Source organism: Sander lucioperca, chromosome 12, assembly GCF_008315115.2.
Source record: "Sander lucioperca isolate FBNREF2018 chromosome 12, SLUC_FBN_1.2, whole genome shotgun sequence".
NCBI lineage: Eukaryota > Metazoa > Chordata > Actinopteri > Perciformes > Percidae > Sander > Sander lucioperca.
The window spans coordinates 27,419,765-27,445,342 of NC_050184.1; the positions used below are offsets into that span (position 1 = coordinate 27,419,765).

General features: G+C 40.2%; 4 protein-coding genes across 6 annotated transcripts in view; 1 reads left to right on the forward strand and 3 right to left on the reverse strand.

Annotated features, from left to right (window-relative positions):
- Positions 1–103: 103 nt before the first annotated feature.
- On the forward strand, positions 104–1,875 carry LOC116062002. Of its 2 annotated transcripts, none has more exons than XM_031316417.2 (6): positions 104–435; positions 601–675; positions 789–916; positions 1,052–1,111; positions 1,264–1,453; positions 1,633–1,874. In XM_031316417.2, exons 2-6 carry the CDS (start codon positions 625–627, stop codon positions 1,741–1,743), a joined length of 540 nt encoding a protein of 179 aa, XP_031172277.1. In that variant the 5' UTR covers positions 104–435; positions 601–624; the 3' UTR covers positions 1,744–1,874. The 2 variants fall into 2 exon arrangements, with proteins under 2 accessions (XP_031172277.1, XP_031172276.1); XM_031316416.2 differs by having other exon boundaries at positions 308–435; positions 539–675; positions 1,633–1,875.
- Positions 1,876–1,901: 26 nt separating this feature from the next.
- Positions 1,902–7,748, reverse strand: LOC116062000 (protein disulfide isomerase Creld1). The gene is made up of 11 exons (XM_031316413.2): positions 7,461–7,748; positions 6,083–6,203; positions 5,911–5,993; positions 5,408–5,518; positions 5,158–5,249; positions 4,780–4,959; positions 4,576–4,671; positions 4,396–4,479; positions 3,568–3,663; positions 3,336–3,476; positions 1,902–3,251 (listed from the first exon to the last, which is right to left on the reverse strand). Exons 2-11 carry the CDS (start codon positions 6,197–6,199, stop codon positions 3,031–3,033), a joined length of 1,221 nt encoding a protein of 406 aa, XP_031172273.1. The 5' UTR covers positions 6,200–6,203; positions 7,461–7,748; the 3' UTR covers positions 1,902–3,030.
- An 85-nt stretch (positions 7,749–7,833) lies between these two features.
- Positions 7,834–17,923, reverse strand: wu:fl23c11. 2 transcript variants are annotated; one of them, XM_031316389.2, is made up of 16 exons: positions 17,589–17,923; positions 15,523–15,550; positions 15,304–15,441; positions 15,003–15,074; positions 14,754–14,869; positions 13,572–13,677; positions 13,437–13,484; positions 13,171–13,304; positions 13,013–13,075; positions 12,857–12,914; positions 12,537–12,763; positions 10,513–10,560; positions 10,345–10,396; positions 10,058–10,153; positions 9,942–9,980; positions 7,834–9,609 (listed from the first exon to the last, which is right to left on the reverse strand). In XM_031316389.2, exons 1-16 carry the CDS (start codon positions 17,718–17,720, stop codon positions 8,798–8,800), a joined length of 2,169 nt encoding a protein of 722 aa, XP_031172249.1. In that variant the 5' UTR covers positions 17,721–17,923; the 3' UTR covers positions 7,834–8,797. The 2 variants fall into 2 exon arrangements, with proteins under 2 accessions (XP_031172249.1, XP_031172250.1); XM_031316390.2 differs by having other exon boundaries at positions 13,446–13,484; positions 14,754–14,873; positions 15,004–15,074; positions 17,589–17,922.
- Positions 17,924–18,881: 958 nt separating this feature from the next.
- The window catches only part of LOC116062164, a 7,759-nt gene continuing 1,062 nt past the window's right edge, over positions 18,882–25,578 (reverse strand). The window contains exons 4-17 of the mRNA XM_031316757.2: positions 25,532–25,578; positions 25,335–25,394; positions 25,144–25,246; positions 24,439–24,587; positions 24,286–24,354; positions 24,129–24,195; positions 22,847–23,031; positions 22,706–22,753; positions 22,569–22,614; positions 21,386–21,537; positions 21,208–21,276; positions 21,070–21,121; positions 20,827–20,934; positions 18,882–20,631 (exon numbers count right to left, since the gene is read on the reverse strand). The exon at positions 25,532–25,578 is cut by the window's right edge and continues 51 nt beyond it. Of these exons, the coding sequence (XP_031172617.1) occupies positions 19,625–20,631; positions 20,827–20,934; positions 21,070–21,121; positions 21,208–21,276; positions 21,386–21,537; positions 22,569–22,614; positions 22,706–22,753; positions 22,847–23,031; positions 24,129–24,195; positions 24,286–24,354; positions 24,439–24,587; positions 25,144–25,246; positions 25,335–25,394; positions 25,532–25,578 (2,162 nt within the window). The 3' untranslated portion in view covers positions 18,882–19,624. The remainder of the gene's footprint in view (positions 20,632–20,826; positions 20,935–21,069; positions 21,122–21,207; positions 21,277–21,385; positions 21,538–22,568; positions 22,615–22,705; positions 22,754–22,846; positions 23,032–24,128; positions 24,196–24,285; positions 24,355–24,438; positions 24,588–25,143; positions 25,247–25,334; positions 25,395–25,531) is intronic.

The following is a 25,578-nucleotide window of genomic DNA, read 5'->3' on the forward strand; positions in this document are numbered from 1 at the left end:
TTATTCAGTGAGACTTCTGACTCGTCTTGTTCCATGTCTTTATACGTAGATGTGATCTTCTGACTGTATCTGGTTAGTCCATTGTCACAGGCTAATAATCTTTCTTTTTGAGCGCACTGATGCATGACCTCACTCCACATAGCAGCTTTCTTTTTGGTGCATGGGGGGTAGCCTGATTCCCAAGGCAACTGTTGCCAACGCAAAACTCTCAGTGAACGCACAGGCATGTCACAGTTTAATCTCTAACTAGTGCCAGTACAGTAATTTGCTATATTTACTGTACATTTGGAGTTGTGTTATGATTTACTAGAAATCAGAAATGCTACTTTAAAGAGATAATTCATTTGTGCAGGCATCAAGACTTAAGCTTCATTCCAAAAAGACTACTCTGGTGGGCGAACAGAAGAAACAGCCTGAACTACAAAATGAGACTACGTAAGAAAACGGCGTTTTTCCATTTGTTGTCTATTTTAGTGTTTCTAGTAGACATGTTAAACATGTGCTGTGATTCTGTTAATCTCAATCTTCATTACCACAGCAGCCATCTCTATAGCTTCCACACCAGTGTGTATTCCTCACGACACGCTTCCTGTCCGACAGAGTCGCTGCCTGGTGGTCACTCCCATGATGTTTCCCAGCATCTCAGACTCTGCCCGGCTGTGGACAAGCAGTCAGGTGAGCATAGATTCATTGACTCTTCATCCACTGTCTGGCTGTCTCATAGGAAGATGGTGTTTGCTTTGAGGTAAACAAAAAATGATTTCTATAAATGTAAATCTGCTCTCTAGAGTATTCCAAGACTGAACCCTTTACATCCACCTTTGGTCTATAAACGCACTGTCAGTCTGGAGACGCCAGCTGTTCACCACCACAACCACCAGAGGACACTGATTATGCAGAGGAGAGAGCACCACAGGTAGGATGAGGATAGCATCTGACTAATACCTCATTGAAACGCTTTTTAATGACAATTACTGTCTGATGCCATTGCCATATTTGCTTTGTAGAGCTGAGTTCAAAGTCACTGACTTGTAGTTGGTTGATGTGTCAGGTATCATCAAGTGTGGCGAAAACCTTTTTATGGAACCAGCAGTGAGAGAGAAGAGTACAGGTAAAATAATAAACGCTTTCACTTCCAATACTGATGAGTCTTTTTCTTTTATCCTCTAAATCTCTCCTAAATGGGGATTGCATTACAACACATAACTGCATCTATCCTTAACGTTCATTGATGACAAAGAAAAGTCATTCTCTTTCCTGTAGGAAGGAGTTGCGAGAGCAGTTAAAGAAGCAGATGGAGGAGAAATGTACAGCTCTGAAGCTGCAGCTGGCCAGTAAAGTGAAGGAAGCAGAGTATCTAAGAGAAGTGGACCACCTCGCCCTGTCCAGTGAAAGAGACTTAAGGATCCAGCACAGCAAAGCAATGACAGCGTACAGAGATGAGAACAAGAGGGTAAGTCCTACACATACATTATATATCCACTGCTAATGTGTTTGTTTGTCCCTCACAAGTGTCCTGATAATGCCTCAACATGCCTGATGCTCTCATGTTACAACAATATACTATAGTGAGTGTTTTTTCTATCGTGTGTGTGTGTGTGTGTGTGTGTGTGTGTGTGTGTGTGTGTGTAGCTAATGGAGCAGAGCTGGAGGGACAGAGCACTAACACGTTCCCAGGAGACCCTAAAGGAGAGAGAGCTGCTGTGTCTCAACCCCATTAACTGGAGTGGAACACTGAAATAGATGTATCAACATCCAGAATCAAAACTTCAGACTCAGGCCTCACTGTAGCACTTGGGCATGCATAAGTGTCCGATGAAAATGGGATGCAACATATATAATGTAATGTAAAGAGCAGAGGAAGCTTGACAAAATGAAATTAAAAATTAAAATACAAAACATGAGGAGTGACAGACTTTTTATTGTAAAGCAAACATCTATATAACGAATAATGACTGGAAAACTTTCCACACTAAGAAAATCAAAGACAGTAGATGGTCAGGTAAGAAGTGATGCTACTATATCTGCTAGAATTACAATTGAACAGAATAAAAAAAAAACTGCATGGAAAATGCACATAAAAATCCACAGAGGAAATGTCAAGAGCAAAATATGACAAACATCTTCCCAATAAATATTGCTTTCAAAATAAATAAAAAGGCAACAAAAATGGCTTAATCATCCAGATCAGAGCTGGTATTTACCAAAGCACATTCCCTCACACACATGAAGTGGTCAATAGCAGTTGTGTTGGTGATCCAGCAGCTGTTAAAGTCAGTCTTCCATGCCAAAGTTCAATAAATGAATACATACAGTGTAGTACCTGTCATTTCAAATCCTATTTTCATGCATTATTACTAAAAAGAATCTTTCAGTAAATAAGGAGGTAAAAGTAATTCTGTGAACACAAATAACCAGTGGCTCATAATGGAAATATCCCAGCGTTTCGATGAGCTTTCTCTTTGGGGTGATCCTAAACATTCCATATTTTACCACATGCCCATTGCAAGAAGCTTTGAGTGTTCAGTAACCTGACACAGACAAAATTCACGTACCATTCAGTCTACGGGAAACCCTCTGCTTCACAGCATTGAGATAATAAAAAAACAGGATGGACATGATGACTGGAGGTTTTGACTGTGTGGAAGAAAACGACACAATTTCAACACCGAGGCCAGATGAGACATCCAAATGCATAATAGATTTTAAACAATCAGTAGTGGTTTTCATGTCACCCTTGTTCCCAACAAATTTGAGGTAGGGGATTCAGTTCAGTTCCCTTTATATCAGTGCAGTGTTGCTTTGATATTCCTCTTCAAGATTCATGGCTTCATAGCCTTCAAGTTCTCACCTTTTCCTGTATTATGCTGTTCATAAACATAAATGAACCCAAGCCCTTTCAAGTAACTCCCCAAGTAAATCCCTGAATTGCTAGCATTACAGGGATAGTCTCCTGCCCCCAGTTGAGTCTTATTCACTTTAACTGGCTGGTATTCCAGTGTCCTTTCTCAAATCAAGGCTCCAGACAGTCTAGCGTCCCTTCAGAAATCCATCCAGCATTAAGTCTCCCTTTTCTGTCAGCCAGTATCCGGCCATAGCAGCTACACCGCCGATGAAAATGGCCGTGAAAACCATGTCACCCTTTGCGGCGAGTGTTGCTATGGCACAGATTACAACGCCAAAGAACATCTGCTGCAGCACAAGGACCTCATCATCTGTCATATCGTCAAACAGCCCCTTCTCTGGGCCAGCTGAGGAGGTAGAGGAAAAGAAACTTAGTCAACAGATCTGAGAAGCTGTCAACAATATATGTCTGTATATTTACTGCCACTTACCAGGGGGCTTATTCTCAACACATATGCTATCTCTTCTAATGAATCCATCAGCACAGTCACAGTGGAAGGAGCCCTCCTCATTGGTACAGGCCTCATTGAGTCCTGGGCATGCTATTGCACGATCACTACATTCATCTATATCTGTGCGAGGAAGCAAAAAGAAAAACAGTTAAAGGAAATCAGGAAAAAAGGTGTGTCACAGAAATACAGAAAATAAGCGGTATATCCTTACCAAGACACTTCGCTCCACTCAATTTGTAGCCACGTGCACACTTCTTACAGCGGGCAGGACCACTACCCATGCAGCCCACACATGCCTGGTCACAGCCTGGATACAACAAAAGCCCAGTGGTCAACATTACGTACTAAACTGGGCATTATGCGCTATACTGTATGAATAACTGAATTAGTCACACAGGGGAAAATGTTTCCATTACCACAAAAAACTGCAACTAATGAAGTTAACAATACCTGCCCAACTAGAGCTGCAACGATTAGTCAACAAAAAAGGAATTCGCAACTACTTTGATAATCAATTAATCATTTTAGTAATTTTTCAAGCAAAAATGCCAAATGTTCACTGGTTCTACCTTCTCGAATGTGAAGATTTGAATATATGATGGTAAGATTAATGTCTCTGAGGTTAGAATGTTGATAAGATTTAAAAAAGAAAAGAAAAAAAAGCAACTCGTATGCAATACCTGAGCTGTGGAAAAGTATAACACTAATTTTTCACCATTTTTTGACATTAGAAAATATACAGAAGATTAATCAATGATGAAAATAATCATTTGTAGCAGCCCTACACCAAACCAACCACACAGACAACCACTCATATTTTGTAATAAGATACAGTAGATTGTTTGATTACAAATTCTACAATTTTGCAAATGTAACTAAAAACCTGCATCTTATCACAAATAAATAACAAAAAAGAAAAATCACACGCAGAAATAATCTAAAAATCCTTGAGGGGAGCGTACTTACATGATTTCCTTAGGTTCAATACAGTACACTAACAACAGCAACTTAGACAGCAACTACAAATGTGAGAACATACCTCTGCATTCATATGATCCTTCTGTGTTGTGACAGTAGGTGTTAGAAGGACAACGAGCCAGTTCTGTACCACACTCGTCAATGTCTAAGAGACATACCGGGGCAGTCAAACAACACACATCCAAAAAACTGGCACAGAGTCAATGAAATTTAACCAAATGACCGCTAAAGCCAAACTCACCCACGCACTTGTTGTCATGAAGGATCCAGCCGGGTTTGCACTCGAGGCATTTGTAGTCCTGTGGCCCCGCGCATTTCTTACATGAGTGGTAACAAGCTACAAAGAGTGAAAGACGAGTAGACAGCAGGAAGGTCAATTTTGGATCACCTCAAACAAAATGACATACATGTAGAGAGTTGAAACCGTCGTCTGAATCTCAGGCACCTGCACAGGCTCCTATGCTGTTGTTGGAGCTTTTCTCTCTATAATAGCCATCAGCACAGCTCTGGCACAGACGGCCCGAGTATCCAGGATCACAGACACATTCTCCATCTCCGAGGCGAGTCCCTTCCCCCTCGCAGCGGCCCAGACCTCCACACACACCACCAGGGTCAGATGGACACTCTATATTGGATAAATGTGCTATTAGTGGTACTCTGGAACTCTTAATAACAAAGGCTCTGAATTAGCATGGTGATTTTCACATCTTGATGGAGTCTATAGCATCTCCACATGGGGCAATCAAGTACAAATGAGGTTTGGCATGGTAAGGTTTTCTACACTGATATCAAGCTTCCGTTTAATGCTTTATGTTTTTCATACCTTTGCAGTCAGGTCCAAAGCGTCCAGGGGGACAGCAGAGTCTTAGCTCCTCTATGCACAGCCACTCAAACAGGTCCGGTGCCTCCTGCTGCCTACAGGACACATAAATCATGTCAGTCATGAAGTTAAAAACGGGCATGGTAATACATCTTATCAAAACATGTTCCTCTCTGTGATTCAGCAAAAAAAAAAAAAAAAAGAACAAAAAAATATATATACTAGGTAATACACATTTACGTATCACATTTACCTGTGGAACCACCATGTCTCCACTTGGTCCTCTATCTGCTCCAGCAGCCGGTTACATTCAAAATCTGCTTTTTCACAAGCAGCTTCCACTATCTCTAGGAGCCGAGTTTCACTGAAACAAGAGACCAGCAATTACAGATGTTAGCCAGAAGAACAGAACAGATGCTGTATCACCCCCACACACCCCCCAAACAATAGTGGGGGCCTTGCTTTGGTCCATTGAGAGGATTCACTTCCCTCAGTGGACTGTAACATTTAAAATAGACTGTCTTATATAATCATTCACACATAACAAAATATCATAAATGTGCAAAGAAGACAAAGAACTTCTGAAACTGAATCACATTAGTCAGGATGGTTCCAGGATTTCAAATTAAAAAATATCAAAGTTAGTCTTTTCTTCTTGGCATTTTTGATATCAAGAATTGACTGACTCCACAAAGGTCCATAGATCAAGCAACTAAATAAAGTGTAGGTGTGACTCCAATTGAAACTTTATCTTACCTGCGTGCATACTTGGCCAGCTTTTCTTCTTCCCAGGCAGTGTTTCCTCCCCCAAAGTTTTTGTTAGCTGTTCTCTCCAAGCCCTAAAAAAGGGAACATTTCAAGGAATACTTGAAGAACTTGCTTAAGAAGTCAAGCATGAAGTGATGGCACATTAACTTAACTGCAGTACCTTAATGAAACTCTCTGTGAGTTTTCGGCAGGTCTGGCATGGCGCAGTCTGAACTTTCACAACAGAGAGCTCTGAGAGAAGCACCAGAGCAGGCAGGAATGGCCAGGCCCACCACATGATCCTTCAGAAAACGCACACACAAAATCAACATATAGCAAATACAACATGTTTGTGTTTAATACTTCTCAATGATCATCACAGCACGTATCATCAAATACACACATAAAAGCTTTACCTATCATGCATTAACTGGATGCTATGCATTATTACTGTATGTAAAGGAAGTTGACAAAACAAGAACATCCGTACATTATAAAGAAGTCCAAAGCCATGCAATATATAATAGCATAACTTTTGTGAAGCATAATGCTCAGTATTTATTGGGACAGTCGGTGTCAGAGTGTTTTTTGTTTTTTTTTTGTTTTTTTGAAGCTATAGTTTTTGTTGTTGAACTGGATTGCATTATATTTATGCCCTGTTATTTAGCTCACCCTCTGTGACGTCAAATATATTAATATTATGATACAGATTTAAGTAATTTTTATAATTTGCGTGATATTTAAAACTAGAGGTGTTGAAATTAATCAAATAATCAATGCATCGAATCGTGGACATGGACGATGCTGCGGGCCATAATCGATTATTTCTGTTTACAATTTAATGTATGCTTAACAACCTTTCTGTTTACATATTGTTATGTTTTGCACATTCAGGAAGTGCCATGTGCTCAGTGCTGTAGTTTTATGTATCCAGTTTATTTAGTATTAGAGTACTGCAGAATGTTTTGTTTTTGAAGCTTGAAAAGCCATAAATTAAATATCCTATATGGCTTTAATAGAAAAATTTATTTGCCGCATCATGATATCGAATCGAAGACATGATAATCGTAATCGAATTGAATCGGGAGATCAGTGAAGATTCACACCTCTCTCTAAACTACACACAATGCAATCCTCAAGTAGCTCAGTGACGTGTCTCCAAATATTGTATTAACTCAGTCTTGTTAGAAAAGTTTAAAAACACTCATCTTAGCCTGGTTGGGATCTAAATACAGTCTGTTTAATCCAGTCTGTTTGGGATGCTCTTCTTTCACCGTTAGCTTGGTTTAGCTAGCTCAGCATCAGCACCACACAAAATTAGCCAACTAGCAGCTGGCTAAGGTCAATAGTTAGCTGCTAGCCTAAGCTAACATTGTCTATCATTGTCTTCTAATCTGTCCGGTGTATCTTTAAAGTATATTGAACTCAGCGATTACATAATCCTAACGTTATTTAAGGTTACATATCTACTACGTAATATTGAATGCCGTTTACGTTACTCTGATATTAGCTAGCCGAACTGCTTGTTTTGGCCATTCTGGTCTTAACGTTAACGTTACCTTATTGCAAAGCCACCACGTCCGCCGAACCACTGAGGATTGTCTATTCCCTGCTGGTTCACACTACGCAGGCAGAATTTCACATTTTGGAAGGACACTTTTAATGCTTCGACTGTGCCATTTTTCTTGGTAAGCCAGCTGAATGACTGACGCTGGTAGTGCTCATGCAGGCTCGTGTAAAGCTAGCCCTGCGGTAGGATCGGATACTGGGTGGGATGAATGCTGCTTCCAGTTGATTCTCTGTTTTCCATGCAGCTGCAGCTGAGCCCCACAGGATGGCACCGCCCAAACCCTGCTGGGATTTCATTCATCAACCAATCGGTTCAACCAACATCCAATTTTACACAGATGTCACAGTAAAAGTAGACACATTATGTTTATCAAACCAATTTAAACAACAAATAATGTCACAGTCAGTTAATATGCATTTAAAACACATTTATCGACCTATATGTAAACATTTAGAGACAATTCAAGAGATCTGCAATTACTGATTTTAAATGACAATTCGGAATATGTTCAAATTCATTTACTTGTCAAAACATATGATCTGACTGCACTGAGAAAGACTTATGGGTTCCACAAGTTGTGGATTTTATGTAGGTCTATCAGGAATACATTTCTGTGCATGTTAAACTAATGTAATCTCTTGCGATGTTGTGATCAGAAGAGCATCTAACAGGGACATGATTATTCACAGATTCTTTATTCAATCACACTCTAAACTAGGACAAAACACAGTATAAAACAGACTCACCACGCATGAATAATGCAATTGAATATGTTTAAAGAGAATGGAAATAGCTGTTTAGCTGTAACAATTCTTCAAGTCAAGGCTTTCATATGTGCATGCAGAAAGTTGAATACTAGTAAATATGTCAAACACACAGTAAGTTAGTTTAAGACTGAAAAATGGTGTCAAGAAAAAAAAAACAATGGAGCAATTTGCTTCATTGAGATTCTTGTTTTGCATTTAAGTGTAATTTTGGTACGTTTTATTCACCACAGGCCACCGTGATATGATCAAACTGCGTAGCCTATCAATTGATGTTAAGTAGTGTGATGTTTTAACGTTGTGCACTTTTATTTATCTGGAGCAGCAAGAGCTCAAGCTATAACAACCCAGCTTTTATTTAATAAAGGAAAAACTATTTCCACTCACAAAACATGTCACCCCCATTTCAACAGCGACTAGTCCCTAAATGTTTAGATCAGCAAATGCAAAAGCTGCAAACTGATATGGATGTATCTAAACATCTCCCAGAGTGTCACTTCAACTCAATACTGGCTGTTTATCCCAAAACTTAACCTTGGTCTTGTGTCATCTTCTCCTGCTGTCAGACCCAATCCATTTCACGGACCTTGGGGTTTGAGTCAGGGCTGGAGGGAGGTGTGATAATACGTGGCTGCAAGGGCACCGTTTCCCCAGAGTCTTCTACTCCTACCCCAACACAACTCTGGGACACTCCTGCAAGGCGTAATAAAGTTGTCCCTGCTGTAAACCCTGACAGCCCTCGTGCCAGAGCTCGGGATGCCAGTCTGAGTCCCCCTGCTCTTTTCCGTCTGGCTGATGCGGTAGCCATTTGCCGAGACCCAGCCAGTTCAGTCAGAAAACCCAGGCTCTGGGAGGGGAGGCTGTAGACATGAAGGCCACGGAAAAGTTCTGGCAGCGGCCGGAAACCACCCGGAGGCTCAGGTGGAAGTGATTCAAACTGCACCAACATAAACCGCTCACCAGCGCGGCCCTGTAAATAGTCTGCTAGAACACAGCTCAATGAAGCAGTAAACACATCTACACAGGGAGAAGAAGCAGTGTAGATTCTTTCTGCCTCCTCTTCCTCCATGACCCTGTTCCTCTCCCTGGGAGTGTTTCTTTCCCAGCTCCGGGCTCCCCATTCTTCAGCCCTTATCCAGGCAGCCTGGGTTAGGACCAACACCACTTTGCCCCCCTGCTTTTGCAGTCGGTTCAGTCTTGAGTGGAGCCATGGCACGGGGCCCAGTACGCTAAGCTCGGTCTGGCTCCACAGGTCAAGAGACACACTGAAGCCGAGGCCTTGGAGGGACGAGCCCAGGTAATTCATCAGCTCTGGCAAAGCCTGGTTGTCATCAGATGGATACAGCAACACAACATGACCACCACCCACAGCTCCTGTAACAGAGGAAGATTAAAACCTTTTAGAAACTTTGAAAGGAATATTTTCAACAGCTGGTTCTGTCCAACAGTCCGAAAAAAAATTTTCTGCAAAGAAGAATGAGCCACAGTAGCAGCTACAGTAACAGTAGCTACTATAAAAGATACAGAATATAAATGTCGGAAGGAAAGGTAATATATGCAAGTGAGCATTTAAACACAAGAAAATGAATAGTCATACATCTCTACAAATGTATGGATGAAATTTCATTCATAATGTTAACCGTTTAAATGAGATGTGGAAAAATCGTGGTTGCCCAATATGAAATAGATGTCAGGCCTTCTCATACCTTTAACATCATCTTCTTTCAACCATCTCCACATGTAGCCTAGAAGGAAAACAGAAGTACACATTGAGGTATTTTGCTAAAGTGATATTATTATTTATTTATATTTAAAAACTGACCTTTAAGGACCCCTTGTATAAGATAGGCTCCTATTATGGCCAAACACATCAGTAGTAGTCCAATGAGGAGTGGCAGGCTCCATCTCCAGCGAGGTGCTGGAAAATAAATTAATTATTAAGTCTTCAAAAAGCATGTTATAGAAGATTTACGTGATTTGACAGTGATAAGTGTACAGTGAATGTATAATTACTTATCGGCCACATTCTAATGACAAAATGTAGCTTGTTTTAGCTGATAAGAGTTAAACAGTAAACATCTGGGTCTGGATAATAATTAATCGTCTTACTTGCAAATGGACACTGGGGCTCTAAGTATAACTCCATCCCATCTATCTTTATCTAAAAAAATAGTGAAAGAGCTAAGGTTAGCACAGTATGTAGGCTACTGAAGTATAAAGCAGTGAAATATGTTTAAAATTGTATGTAAAAGATTATATTTAATATATCGGGATTACCTGAACACATATCAGAGGATGTGATGACCCATTAAACTCTCCCGTTTTCTGAAAAGTAGATGAAGAAATACATGAATGAATGAAATAAGGATCAAGAAGAAAGTGAAGATTCATCATTAAGCATGCAACAATAATGTAAAGCATATAGTTCATAATAATTACACGTTTTGGAGGGTGAGGGTAGTTGCAGTTAGGATGTGCAGTGGAGGATTAAGTATTTAGATCCTTTACTTGAGCAAAATAGCAATGCCCCAATGCCCCAATATAAAAATGTCATGACCCCGCCTACCGTGACTTCCGCACGGTAACAGTCTGGTCTGTGTGTGTGTGAATATGTTTTGGTTAATTTCTTCATTTTGTTATACCTGCCGTGCTTGGTGTGTTTTTTGTTTTTTTTTGTCTGTCTACCTGTCTGTCTGTTTCCGCCTGCATGCTCCACAGTGTGTAGACACGCCCCCCCCCCCCCACTGACTCTCCTCACACCTGGCACCAATCCAAATCAGCACACCTGCTCCTCATCCTGCTCCATCAACTGCCTTCAAATACCAGCCTGACTTTCCTCTCCCTGCTGGATTGTTACTTACCACTGAGTATGTGTATTCATCAGCTTTCGATATTTGTATCTAGTCTAGTTTCTTGTCTTTGTATTTACCGGTCTGCTCTGTTTCCTGATGTTACTAACTGGAAGATTTCTGTCCTAGAAATAACCCACCTTCAGAATCCTCTGCTGCCAATAACCACACCACGCACTGGAACATCAATTATGCCAGCTCAGCCATCTTTAGACCCAGCACCCCCACTGCCAGCCCACACTCACAGCTTCAATACACTAAGATTCTTTACCACCTACTCCAGTCTGCACCTGAGTTCTGTCCCCCATTCCTGACAAAAACTAATCATGCATTCAAAATGTTACTTAGGTAAATGTACATGAGCATTGTTGAAAAAAAATGTACTGTATCAGAGGAAAAAGTACTCCTTTAGCAAAAAAAAAAAAAAAAAGCGAGCGTTCCTATTGGCTGTTCTGCACATGCATATGCCCGTTTCACAGAGAGAGCTGCAGCATGAGGTCTTACTCTACTTAAAATCCTGACATTATTGTTTTTTTGCTTTACTGCAGCTTTAAGTGTAACCGGTATTTTCCACCAGGCACATTTGCGCTGCGCTCCGGAGGCGTCGCGGGCCCCACGAGCAATTACGGCCATGCAAGTCAATGCTTGATATTCCACCAGCCGCGCCACGGCGCATCCCAGAAGCATGCGTGAAGTGTCTCTCCGCTCCGCTAAAGATATGCACCAGGTCTATTTTCACATGAGCCGTTCGGACACCCAGGCAGGAAGTGAAAAAGCGAGACTAGCGGGGCAATTGACCAAAAGACACCCCAATATCGTTTATGTCTCCTCTACAACACCACGGACAACGAGGGATTCGTATTGGAGGTTGGAACACACAATGATATCACAGATCTTTTTTTTTGAAGACAACACCAGAAAAGAGATGTCATGGAGTAAAGTTACAGGAGTGGTTGGAGTGGAAAGTAGATACTAGCTAATAAACACTCGATTGTTCTGTAAAGTACTTGTAGGGACAATAAAATCTGTGAGTCGGGCAGCAAGACTCTCCGCTTCTGAGGCGCTCCTAGTGTGGTATGGCGCGTGGCAGAGGACGGAACAAAACGTGGCGCAGCCGGAACGCAGCACAGATGTGCCCAGTGGAGAATCGGAGTAAGAGTTATATTATTATATATAATTGGATTATTGTTACTGATGCATTAAGCAGCATTTTAATACTGTATAGAGTCAAGATGGAGCACAGTTTAACTGATTTATATTATGTTGGGTAGTTTAATAGCTGTCAGATAAATGTAGTGGAAAACTCTTTAATTTAGTGGAGAACACGTATAAAGTAAAATTAAAATGCATATAAAACTACCTCCAAATTTTACTTAAGTGAGTATAGTACTTTCCAACTCTGAGGATGTGACTGCTTGTAAAGAAACCAAAAGGTTTTTCTTGATGTTTTACCCAATGTCCACTGCGTGTTGCACTCCAGCCAGCATGTTTGTGGAGTATCTGTCTGGAGCCGGTCACCTCTTCACACTGGCCTCCTGCCAGGTCTTTCTTACACAGCCTCACCTCTGCCTCCAGTCTGCAGGGGGCAGTCACATTCCAGATCAGCCCTACGTCATCCTCCCTCATCGGAGACTCCTTCACAGACACAGACACATTGTGCTGCATTCTTTCCAGTGCATCTGGAAATATAAACATTGCTGAACTGTGAAATCATTTACAATAAAAATGTATCTTGCTCTCAGTTTGACCTCAGTGAACTGAACTCCCTTTACATTGTTGGTTTTCGAAAGGGCAGAGTTCCCCATGAAGCGTCTTTCCCTTTCGCCATACCTTAAAAAAAAGTTTTTTTTAAAAGAAATTAATAAATATATGTATTTCCAAAACATTTTGTCTTTTTCTTCTTAGTTACAATTAACATGTTAGCTAACCTGGAAGCACAGGCATGGTGCAACAAAGTTTGACGAAATGGTCATTTCTCTCCTTTCTTTGGGCTGCAAAGGTTAAAAAAAAAAGTTAAATAGATTTTAGATTGATTTTTGACCAACAGAGCATATTAATATAAAAAAAAAGTTTAGCATTGACTGACCCACGGAAGAACCTCTCCAGATATGTCATTCCAAACCATCTTCCACATGAGCTCGTCTTCTCTGGTATCATTGTTTTCCAGTTGGACAAGGACCACATTTCTCTTATGATCAGTCACAGCTCGGAGTCTGGGAGCTGACACATCAATCATCAGAACTTATAATTAAGCTGACTCACTCTATAAGGAAGTAAAACTGCTACTGCTGGCCTGGCACTGCCTTATGCATACTTGTCTAGATGTTCTAGATTCATATTAATTGTACAAACATCTCTTACCGCATTCCTTTACAGTCCCCTTTAGGTTCATGGAGCAAACTGGAAGAACAGAGGTTGATGTTCAGTGACGTTAGTAGTCAGCAATTCAGCGTGTCTTTGCTCACATAAACAGCACTTAAAAGTTACCTTCTTCTGAAGATGGGATTGTGATATTTTGAATGTTGTGTGTTCTCTTTGCGTAGACCTCAACCACAACAGGAATGCCAAACATCACTTTTTCTGTCAACAGCAGCTGCATTTGTAGAAAATATATATATACACATTATAAAGTGTTTGAATCACTCAGTAACAGCATGAACACTAAAAGACAAAGATATTTTGGAAACTAGCCTTTGAGCTATTTAATAAGTAGGAGTGCAGGACAGTGAAAGAATAGCAGTGGTGGATGAAGTATTCAGATCCTTTACGTAAAAGTACCAATACTCCATTACTGTCCCTCTGTCCCTCATCTCCAGCCACCAGATGCCCCCGGACTTTCCAACCTTTCCACATCCACATGCCTGTTCCCACTATCAGCCCTGCAGTCACCTGACCTCCTGCTCAGTCACCTGCTCAGCTCTTCTAACTTCCCTTATCAGTGACTCCTACTTCTCCCACTTCCTGTGGTTGTTGTTGGTTACTCATTGTTGCATTAATGTTTGGAGTTTTGTTACCTGCAACCTGTTTGCCTGTTGCTTGCTTGCTGCCTGCCTTTGGACTCTCTGCCTGTAACCCTCATTTTTTAATACATATTTTAACTGCATTAGTCCGCCTGTCCTTGTCTGCATCTCATTTGTATTTTGTGCAGTGGTCCCCAACCAGGAAAGAAGAAGAAAAAAGTTTAGTTACATAAATCTGTATTCATTACTTGTTTTTAAAATAATTAAATATCTAATTGGGCCTCAAACAGTGATTTAAATTAAGCCATCCGAGAAGTTTAGAGATGAAATGTTTCTTTGGTGGAACTGCAAACAACAAATAGACATCTGAGAAGTGGCCCAACTAGACACTGCGTTTTTGTAAGAAGCCACAAGCTGAATGGTTGGGAACTGCTGGTTTAATCGTATCAATGTGTTCTACCTATAAGCTTATAATATATTTTTACATAAAATCTGTCAAATAAATGTAGTGGAGTAGAAGTTTAAAGTAACGTAAAAAAAATGGATATCAGTACTGGATGGAGATAAGTAGGCCCAATTCAACATTTTACTTACAGTTCTTGAGTAAATCTACATAGTTACTTTCCACCACTGGAGACTAGTTAATGTATTAGTGAACAACAGAAACAACAACTACATGAGGTAAGTACAACTGTCCAATATTATCTACCTTATGTGTGGGCTGTTGAGAAGAATTTTGGTTGGAAGCGGAGAAGCTTGATCTAAAGAGTGCCTTGCAAAAATTGCAACAAAAGTCTGGGGAGCTGACACACATTTTCAGCAAAGCTGTAACACAGAAAGTAGAGAAGAAGAAGAGTAAACTGTGTAAATAGAATGGAAAAAGTTAATTTAAGTTATTCTATAGAATACAATGTGTGAGACATAGTGTGTGTTATGGGTCGAGCTTATGGTTGTATACCTGGCTCAGGGAACTCCTCTTCATCAGTATGGTCACCAGACTCCTCAGAAACCTCCTTTGCATTATCCACTTCTGCAACAACAATCAGAGTAAATACAACAGTAGAGAACACAATATTTTAGAACAAGTCTAACAACTACAACAATGCAGGAAACAGCTGCTCAAGAGATGACTTGACATTACTGTCTGTGCAAACAAAAACATTTATTTTGATAAACACAACACGGCAAGATAAACTTTCAGAAACATTTAAGGCGTGTCGCTCCAGCTGACAATGTCACAAGATTTACAACAAAGCTACCTTGGACTGTGATGTTGATTTGCAGGCAAGGTTCACAGTTGTTATGTGTGGCTGAACAGCACAGAATCACTTCAAGCTGCACATGTGTAACATCCACTGTATCATCTGGATCGGGCAGAGCATCAGCGTACGGACAGGCTGTGGAAAGAAGAGCCGTTCTGCTTTAGAAAACTGTTATTACCGTGACAAGAGATGCACTTGTGTTGATTGGGTCGCTACCTGTGCTCATGTGGCAGTCAGTCAAACCCTGAGGAAAGAAAAGTTGCAGGATGAGAACTGAATTTTCAACAATTCCACTTGCAAAAACTCGTGAGTATGTGTCAATAGTGGTGAAAGAGGTATTCAGATCCTTTACATGCATAAAAGCAGCACTACCACTACTATTGGACTGCAATACATTTTCATATAAATTTCACATAAAATAGCAATGGAAACTACAAACAGGTGAGAAATTAAAGTATATGATAGTATTTCAGTAGGATAGGAACAGTAAAGTGACATCTGTATTTAGATCTACTGTATGGGAGGGACATAGTTTTGGACCATTGTCTTAGACATTGCTACACCACCATTATCAATACATCAAAAAGCATGATGCTCCATTCCCAGTAGAGTTCCAGAGGGCCATTTATATGTTTTATATATATATATATATATATATATATATATATATATATATATATATATATATATACTAATAGTATTAACGGTGGCTCTGTTCAAGTGTTCCAGTAAGCCATGACAGTGTGACAGTGAGCCAGCTTGCACAATACCAGGACTATGAAACTGAAACCGCTAAATGGAATTCGGCCGTCATTAATTTGATTGTTTACACCTGTGATTTTCCCTTCTGTGACATGTCATAATAATTTTCATTAAAAGGCCTATACTGTACTTTAATAGAAGAAGAAATACGTTTGATGATTCCCAAGGGAAATTTACATTGTTACACTATGTTATTACACATTACACACAGGCCTGAAATACACACAATACATGCAAAAACAGGACATTATACATGCACTAATGGAGATATGTCAGAGTGAGGGGGAGCCCCGAGCAGTTGGGGGTTCAGTGCCTTGCTCAAGGGCACCTCAGCAGTGCCCAGGAGGTAAACTAGCACCTCTCCAGCTACCAGTCCACACTCTGTACAGCTCCCAAGCCAAGTCCCTACAGACTGAACTAGTTTCCTGCTACTTTATGCTTTTACTTTGTATGTGCTTGCATGTGTATTTCACACTCCACATATTGATGTTCTCTCTGGTTGATTTAAGTCTCTGAAACAAAATTCAGAGAAAGTTCAAGCTACAACATCCCTCCTTGGAAATTGAGCAGTGGCGTAAGGTGTCAGGCACAATAGTAAATAAGTAATGGACATTAAACTCTGATCTCTCTCTCTCTCTCTCTCTCTCTCTCTCTCTCTCTCTCTCTCTCTCTCTCTCTCTCTCTCTCTCTCTCTCTCAGTTCAGTTCAGTTCAGTTTATTCTTCTGTTATCTCTGTTTAAGAACCAAGGGGGTGCTAAAACGTAAGCCAGATGGTAATAACATGTATTCTCCGTACAGAGGGTGAGTGGTGTCCTTGCAAATAGACATGGTTTTTAAAAAAAATCTGTTTGTTAAAAATGTCAGTAAGGCTACTGAACTTCACACCCACTATCTTGCTGGCTACATTCATCATTTTTAAAGGCGCTCTCTGTGTCTTGTCTCTCCTGATTTACCCAAATACCTGAAGCCTACACACTAAATTTTTGTAATCCTGCATGTATGGATTGGCTAGAGTTTTCATACAACAATACAAAAGGTGGTAACACACTTAATTTAGCAGAGGGATATTTATAAAGTAGAACTAAATGAACTAAATTATAAACAACGTATAACTTACTCTATTATTTGGCTCTTGTAATATAAAGGGCACATTTTATGATATAAGAGAAAATGGTTTTACAAATGACCTAATAAAAACAAACAATAAGAAGGCCTATATATTATAATAAAGTGTAATAAATTCACTACAGAGTAGGACTACATAATAAATACACACACTCTGTATCTGTTATCTGTAGGGCTTTTAAATCCTGTCAAATTATCATATATCCTGGTTTCAGAAGCCTGGATAAGACCCGCTACCTGAAGCACCACTCTACTCCGGTTAAAACCAACACATGTGGCATTTAAACTTATCTTGTTTTCTGAACGTTCTTTGTCGGCGCAGAACATAGGGGCTGGTGAGAAGTGCACACAGACCAACCGAAACCTGGATGCTGTTTTGATCATGGTCTTGTTACCTTGCTACAGGTGAGTTCAGGTGCGTCAAGGTCAATCATCTCCAGCGCTCTTGCGGACATGAACAGCCAGAGGCGCAGCAGTGACAGCAGCGGGAGAGAAACATGTGGCACCCGATGGAGCGTGAGAGCCATTTCTTGGAGAGCGCCTCTGCGCCTGGCACTGGGAGTCTCTCTCCTGTCTCCTGCTCCACGGCTACACTCCGAAACACAAAGAGTAGAGCACGTTATCCTAAGATCCACCCATCAGCACAGCATGGCAGTGATAGTTCATCGGCGAAACGAGTGTGGCTTGTCCAGCACCAAACTGTTGTGACGCTCCGAGCAATTGTCCTTGCCAATTATTGACAGCTCGGGAGTGGGGCGTGTCGCAGCGCTACCTGCTCAGGTGCGATAGAGGAAACTTGTCACATGCAAAACAAGTTTCTGCTTGGTTCTGATCATTTAGTGGAATTGACGTCATAAAATAAATATGATCCAATTTGTAACAACAAAAAGCCCAAAGCAGGCCTGCTTGGCAGCATGCATGACGATTCATAGGACTGTTTGAATAAAAATGTGTTGTTAATAACAATTTAATGTTATTGTTAATAACAGCAAAAGTCAAATATTTCTCACAGACAACGATAGTAAAACTGAAAAGTAGAACCGCATGTTGGTTCACTGGACCGTTAATATAGCCTACCAATATGGTCATTAATGTAGGCCTACACCATTTATATCTGTTGTAGGAATTGAACCTGTGACCTTTTGGTTAGAGTTGCCCCATTCTAAAGTAGCTTTGCACCCAACATAGAGGCTGTTGTTTGAATGTTTTCAGTTGGAGTGCTAAAGTTTAATCATTAACCTTTAAGTGCTAGGTCAGTTAAGTCCACTGGTGTAGATAGCAATTTCTATTATTCATTATATGCTGTACTTTATGGAGCCCTGTTACCTGTGTTAACTGTGTGTCTGTGATCCTTTAGTGAACAACCATAAAAATGCTAAATCATTGTGGATCTTAAAAATGTTTTTGGATATTTATAGATATACCTTTATATATATATATATATATATATATATATATATATATACCACCCAGCCCTAGTTCAGGTTCCACATCAGTGAATGTTTTGACAGTATGGTTCCAGTGTTAAATCTACTGCATGACTTACTTCCTTAGTACTGATAATCCTGTCAAGCAGGTGTGTCAGCATCAGAATACTGGAGTCTTGTCAACGTTGTGGTCGTTGATGTAACTCATTTGAAAAACAGGTTGAAGAAAACACATGAAACTTATAAACAAAAGTTACATTATTATACATGAATTTTTTTTATTAAAATTGTTTTTATTATCTTCCATGTAAAATGTTCTAATGCCAAGTGTCAAACAAATATTCATTCAAAGAGCAATCAAATGTTTGCCGAATTAAGCAGTACATTAAAAAAACTGATGGATGTATACTTTGTTTTTAGGAGGTAGTATGTGTGCACATATTAAATAATAGGTCTCCTATACTAAAGGCAATATTAGTAGTACATGACCACATGCATTAACTGCTAAATGGTCAAGCACATTCAATTTCAGTGAATGCACTTAATCTTCCCACCTGTTGCACTCTAACACTGGAAATCCTGGGACAGCTTTGGCTCAACGTCCCGGTTTAGAAAATTTGCAAATTTGCACCTGTGCTGTTACAACACTTTCAAACACTGATACATGCATTATTAATACTGTAAAGTGAGGTCTGATTTGCATACAGATTTTCATAGTGGTTAGCATATTTACATAAATAGGGCAGCCGTTCGCTATGGCTTCAGTCACGAAAGCAACATAAAGAGCATCTGTTAAAAGCTTAATGCAGAAGACAGGAGACAGATTATTTACCTCCTCTTAATATGCAAAATGAGTGGTGGCTGTTTTTTTACATGATGGTGTCAAGTAATGAAAAGTTCTTACTGAGTGATTGGCTCAGAGGTGCTCACACTGAAACACCAACTCCTGTGTCTTATGTATACAGTATGTATCATGTTTCCAGCACAACAAAGGTCTGTCCCCATTAGACACTTGAAACGTGAGATGAAAGTTTCTCTTCTCGCCATGGCATCACATGGAGAGGCTCGTGCTCTTGTACAGTTCCTGGCCTTTCCATGTTGGCTGCCAGTGGCAACTTGAGCCTGCTTTGAGTCTTATCGGACATCATTTTTAGTGAAGATGTGACGCTCAGCTCTTGCATTTTCTTTCCTTGCGTCTGAGGCAGCAGTGTTTGTAGTCTTTGGGCGAGCTGCTGTGCCAGCCATAGTGACAACACTTTAGACAGGAGTCTCGGCCAGCAGTTCCACCTTAATTCACCAGTTTGTGTCTGTCTTCTCATCCCTCCCAGCTCCTGTATTAAACCCCTGAAATCCTGCGGTAAGCAGTACCGATGGACACCTCTAAAGGCCTTTGGGATGTCCCTGCTGTGGCAGAGGCCCTGGAAGTAGACAAGGGCCACTCCTTGACCTTTGCATTCCTGCAGCGCCCCCTCTAGGCAGGTCAGAGCAGCAGTAAACACTGGTACGGTCACTGTAGAGGACTCCCTCTGGGTGTACCAGTCTTTATCATCACATAATCTGGTACAACCTTTTTTTCCCACAGCTTTCTCTTTGTTGCATTTGTCCAGTCTTCTTCCAATTAGTTTCAAATCCTCGTCGCGCTCTACTATTATTTTATCATGTCTCACCTCTACTTTGCTGTAATCTTCCTCTTTTCTCTCATTCTTATCAATGTTTGCCCTCTCCTCCCTCCACTTCTCATAAGTCTTTGTGGCTTCAGGACTCCAAATAATCAGCACTTTTCCTTGTGCCTTACGCACAGCTTCCCACTGCCCGTACAGCCAGGGAAGTGGACCCAGATCTGCCACTCCAGTCCCAGTCTGTGTTTGTGAGCTTTGGGCCCACAAAGCCATGTGCACTTTGGCACTTAGCTCCCCCTGCAGGATTGAGGCTAATGCACACACAGCAGAGACATCGGCTGACTGCTCTGATGAGCACACCAGCAACACTGGCTCCTGTATACAGAGCCAACCTAGAGTTATGGGAAAAGACAGGGGATTTGTTGGCTAAATTTAAATTCTTTCTTTCTTTCCTAAATTAAGCACAGTTACCTTCAGAAATTAATCAAACTAATCAATTGAGGCAATACAATAGTGTAATTAAAATTATTTGAAATGTAAAGATGGAGACATGCAAACACTAAAGACACAGAGGCAACTGAACCAACCTGCAGCTCCACTCTTGGTGAGACGGTGGATAAAAAATCCCAGTAAAGCAACAATAACCACAAATACCAAAACTGCCACAGCATACATGCCGCATCTGTTGTGCGTGTCTGTAGAAACAGAAAATGTGAGTTTTTTACTTAGTAGGAGTTGTGTGTGCATGCATGCATTCATTCATGAAGTGATGCATAAAAGTGCATGTGATGGTACACTTGAGCTTGCGTGTGTATCTTGACTTCACTCACAGTCCGGGCACAGAATTCTTCTACCATGAAGAGCAGGATCTGACCGCCACACCTGCAGAAAAGCAATTTGAAAGAGTGAGAAGAGAAAAAAGGTAATGCACCGTGTCCAGAAACACCTTTCTCAGGAATGCACTTTACCTGCACACACGGCTTCTCAGCAAGAAAGTGAAGAGGCACATTTATCCTTGTTTCAGTAGTAGTCCCTTCCTGTAAAATGGATAAGAAGAGGCACATATTTACTCACATGAACATTTAATTACCATCTTTTTCTCTCTCTTCAGCTCCCTCTCTCTCACGAACCAGTACGTATGCTTACCATTGTCACAGAGTGGACCTGCCCCATGGGTGTACATCCCCTCTTATTAAGGACACAGAGTTGAGCTGAAAACTTTGCAGGAACAAAAGAGGTGAGATACAAAAACACACTCAGCCTGCCCGGTCTGATATACACCTCCCATGAAGACATGTCTGTGAAGAACAAGGAGAGAGGGAGTCAAGAGAGGGAAACTCGTAATTCGTAAAGCTAAATCATTTTTCTTCTTTATCTGATTGCTATGGAAATCCAGCAGAATTTGGGAGAATAATAGGGCTATATATATCTCATAGCCCTTCCTCATCCTTACCCAATCAGATTACTCAGGATTCTGTCAGTGTTTCTAATGAGGAGTTATGTGATATCTTTAATAAACACTTTGTTGCTGCTGGTCACATATTCCGGTAAGTGACAACTCATCTAGTATGTCAGGGGATACATAGTTTCTCCTTCAGACCCTTCTCAAGACTTGAAGTGCTCAATGCTCTCTGTGACATTGACCCGAAGAAGTCCACCGGGGCTGACAAATTGGATCCTAGTCTTTTATTATTAGCTGCACTTATTATTGTTGATGTTTTGACGCATATTTTTAATTTAACTTTATCATCAGAGAGAATTCTGGATGTATGGAAGACCGCTTATGTAACTCCTCTGCATAAGGGTGGTCCTACAAATGACATGAATAACTATCAGCCAATTTCAAAACTACCCTGCTTAGCAAAAGTTTTAGAACATCTGATAAGTAATCAAATAAGATCTTTTTTATCTGACTGTGATATTCTAAATGTCTTTCAGTCTGGTTTTAAACCTGGGAATTGCAATGTATCAGCGGCCTCTAAGGTTGTGAGTGATATTGTTCATGCCCAAGATAATAAGCAAGATTGTGTTGCACTTTTTATTGACCTCTTTAAGGCCTTTGATACAGTGGATCATGCTATCCTTGTTTAACATTCTGTAATTGTTTTATGTGTGTACTGTGTATTGCAACAGTATATTATATATGAATTACTATGTTTAGTAATTTTTATAATATTTTATATGGCATGTAATCAGGGCATCATTGGAAATAAGAAATAAGAGCTTGCTCTCAACTGGCCCTGGCTGAATACATAAAGGTGATATATTAACAGAGGGTCTTCACAGCTTTTTAAAAAAAGCAAAACTTGTTTTTTTCTTTTTGACTCACCAGCCTGGAAGGGGCAAGATATATGATGGCTGCCTTGTAGAGAAAACTGCAAAAATTAAACACAAATATGTGAATCTGCAACTTAAACACAGGCAACTTGACATGTTTCAATCCAAGCACATTTGGCTAATCCTCACCTGCACACACATCTGAGGGTGTTTGTCCACTGCAGATGTGTTATAAATCTGTTGAGGAGACACAGTGGGTGTTTGAGAAAACGTTATTAATTTATATCAGCAATCTATCACCAATACTAACAGCAGGCAAGCCAAACATACCAGGTCTGGCCCATCTTCCTTTTCTTTCACCAGTGTGGAGTTGAGTTCAGGTGTGCAGAGGTGTTCGTGTTGCCTCCAGCAGAGGGAGGCAGAGATCCTAAGGTCACTGGCAGGACACTCCGAACTCCACTTTAAATTTGACTCATACAGTGTGACTTCAGAGGAGAGCCAAACATCTCTGACATCTGTTGAGGCAATGCGGACACAGATGTTTACAATGTGTCTGACTGTGGTTAATCCAAGGAGGCAGTTGTGGTAAACCAACCAATTATTAATTTACCAACATCAAAACTAGAATACTGTATCAGAGTAAAGTATCAAACTGATACATGAAAGTAAGATCATGTGCTTTAAAAGGTTCAGTTACCCAGATTTACAAAATGAAACATTTTCTTCTCACCCCTTCTGGTGTCGAGGCATGCAGATAGTTTTGATTTTAGGTGAAGTTTTGGGATATTTGTCTCTGAAACTGCACCCGCCATCCCAGTACAAGCCAGGTGAATTAAATAAAAAGGGATAATTTAACAATTTGGGAAAGCTTTTTCACTTTGTGGGTTAGGGTTAAGCCCCCCAACGTTCCCTTCACCTTCTTAAAACCTTGACATACATGAAACCAAAACTATCTGCATTTTTAATACCACTAGGTTAATATGTCTTTTTGTAATTTTGGTGACCTGACCCTTTAAAAGTACAGCAATGTTAGCTATTTTAAAACAAATGTTTTTTTCTCAGAATATCATTCTCTAATAAAACTGATGTGCTCTACACAAAATGTCATGACCAGCAGTGCAATGCACCCCATGAAAAATGTTTCCCTCATTTTTGGAAAAACGGCTAAATGGGGCACATTTAAAATGCTCTTGATTCAAGGCTTAGGTCACTGCGATAAAGATCATGTCCTGCACATTTCCCTGGGGTTTACCATAATTCCTGGAATGTGGAACGCCCTTGTCATAACATTAGGAGATTTGGGCAGTAACATAATTTGACCCGTCTGCAGAAATTGATTAGATTAGCCATATTTGTACAGAGTGTGATTGTGTTAGAAATGGACACATAAAGAAATTACATAATAAACTATTTTTATGAACTGTAACAAGATCTAAAACTGGCTTGTGAAATACTGCAAGACACCACCCAACAGACAAAGGGGAATGCCTGTTTTGTATTTCTGAATCATGAGACGGGAGTATCAGTCATCAATTACAAAACAAGGGTAAAATAAAAAAAAAAAATGTTTATTTTCAATCTGACTCTGACATGAATCATCCATCACGCTCACCTTCAAGGTTCTCACTTTGAAATGGGCACTTTGTATGTCGCAGGGAATCCGTATGGGTGTAATATACCTGTCAATACAAAACATGTACAGGAATTAAACTCATTCGACAAAATAATAATTTTGCATGTGTACAAAAAATATATGTAGCTGGAAGTACCTGGACACACACACAGGGCAGCAGGTAACTGATGTTAAGAAGAGCTGATCGAACCTGAGATGGATCAATCTGAAAAGAACATACATGCTTACTTTCTTTAGTGTGTACAAACAAAAGTGCACATATGCAGATAAATGTGCCTCTGATGCTTACAGTAATTTGGGGGGAATGTGCACCGCCGATGCAGTTCACTTCACTTTTTTGGTAACACCATTTGGCGTAAACTTTGTCTCCAGGCTCCACGGTGACAGAGATGGATTTAGACGACAGGTTCACAGACAGATTAAAGTCTGGCTTGGGATCTAAGTCACACACAAAAAAATAGCTAAAGTACCATTATATAATCATCACCACATACAGCTAAAAACATACAGACGGGTGACGCATTGAAGGAAAACATGGATAAGTTAGTGAAGTTGAGAAACATAATAAATGCAGATGGTTTGGGTTCGCTTTTACTCTTAGACTGAAGTCATGCAAATCAAAACACATACAATGGATGATTTTTGACTGATTTTTTGCTCTCCACCACCGTCATCATAACACCAAATTAGGAAATATGTTTGCAACAATTCTGTTTGATGTCTTCAGTAAAGAGATTCTTGTACAACTTATACAAATGAGCATTAGAGCTGTTTTGGAGGCCCGTGTTTTTTTTTTTCTTTAATTTGTCACCCATCTGAGACAGGGATATACAGTATCACACCTGACTCTTACATTTCCTTTGTGTTATACAGGCTGCTCTGATGGAGAGAATCAAGGAAAATGTATGAAAGAAGCAAAGGATCAATTTTAGCAGAAAGGAAAAATTAAACGAAAAGAGGTAAAACATGAGGCCAGAAATCCTAAATACACTACCTGGTACTGTGTAACTGACACTGCAGCTTGTTGAAGTTGTGTTGTAGGACACAGAAACAACACTGTTTGCTACAATTTCATTACAATCATGTTCCAGCTCCCACTGAAAAAAAGACAAAAAAGACACCATCATCATCAGAATTGTCTTCACAACAGCATGTTTGAGCCTAAAACAGGAGAATGCATCTTACCAGAGCAAAACTGGCATTGCACTTGACTCGGGTTTCACCTGGGTTTTTTTCATCGTGACACTAAGAAAGAGAGTATAGAGAAAGAGAGATGATATCATTGTGTTCCACCCTCTTAAACTAATAAATGAATGAACTGTAGGCTCATAATGACATTTTACATGTGTACATGAGTTTGGGGAAGGTGCAAAGAGTCTAACCTGTTTTTTCCTTTTTTTCATGATAGGCTTAATTATCTCAGATTTTG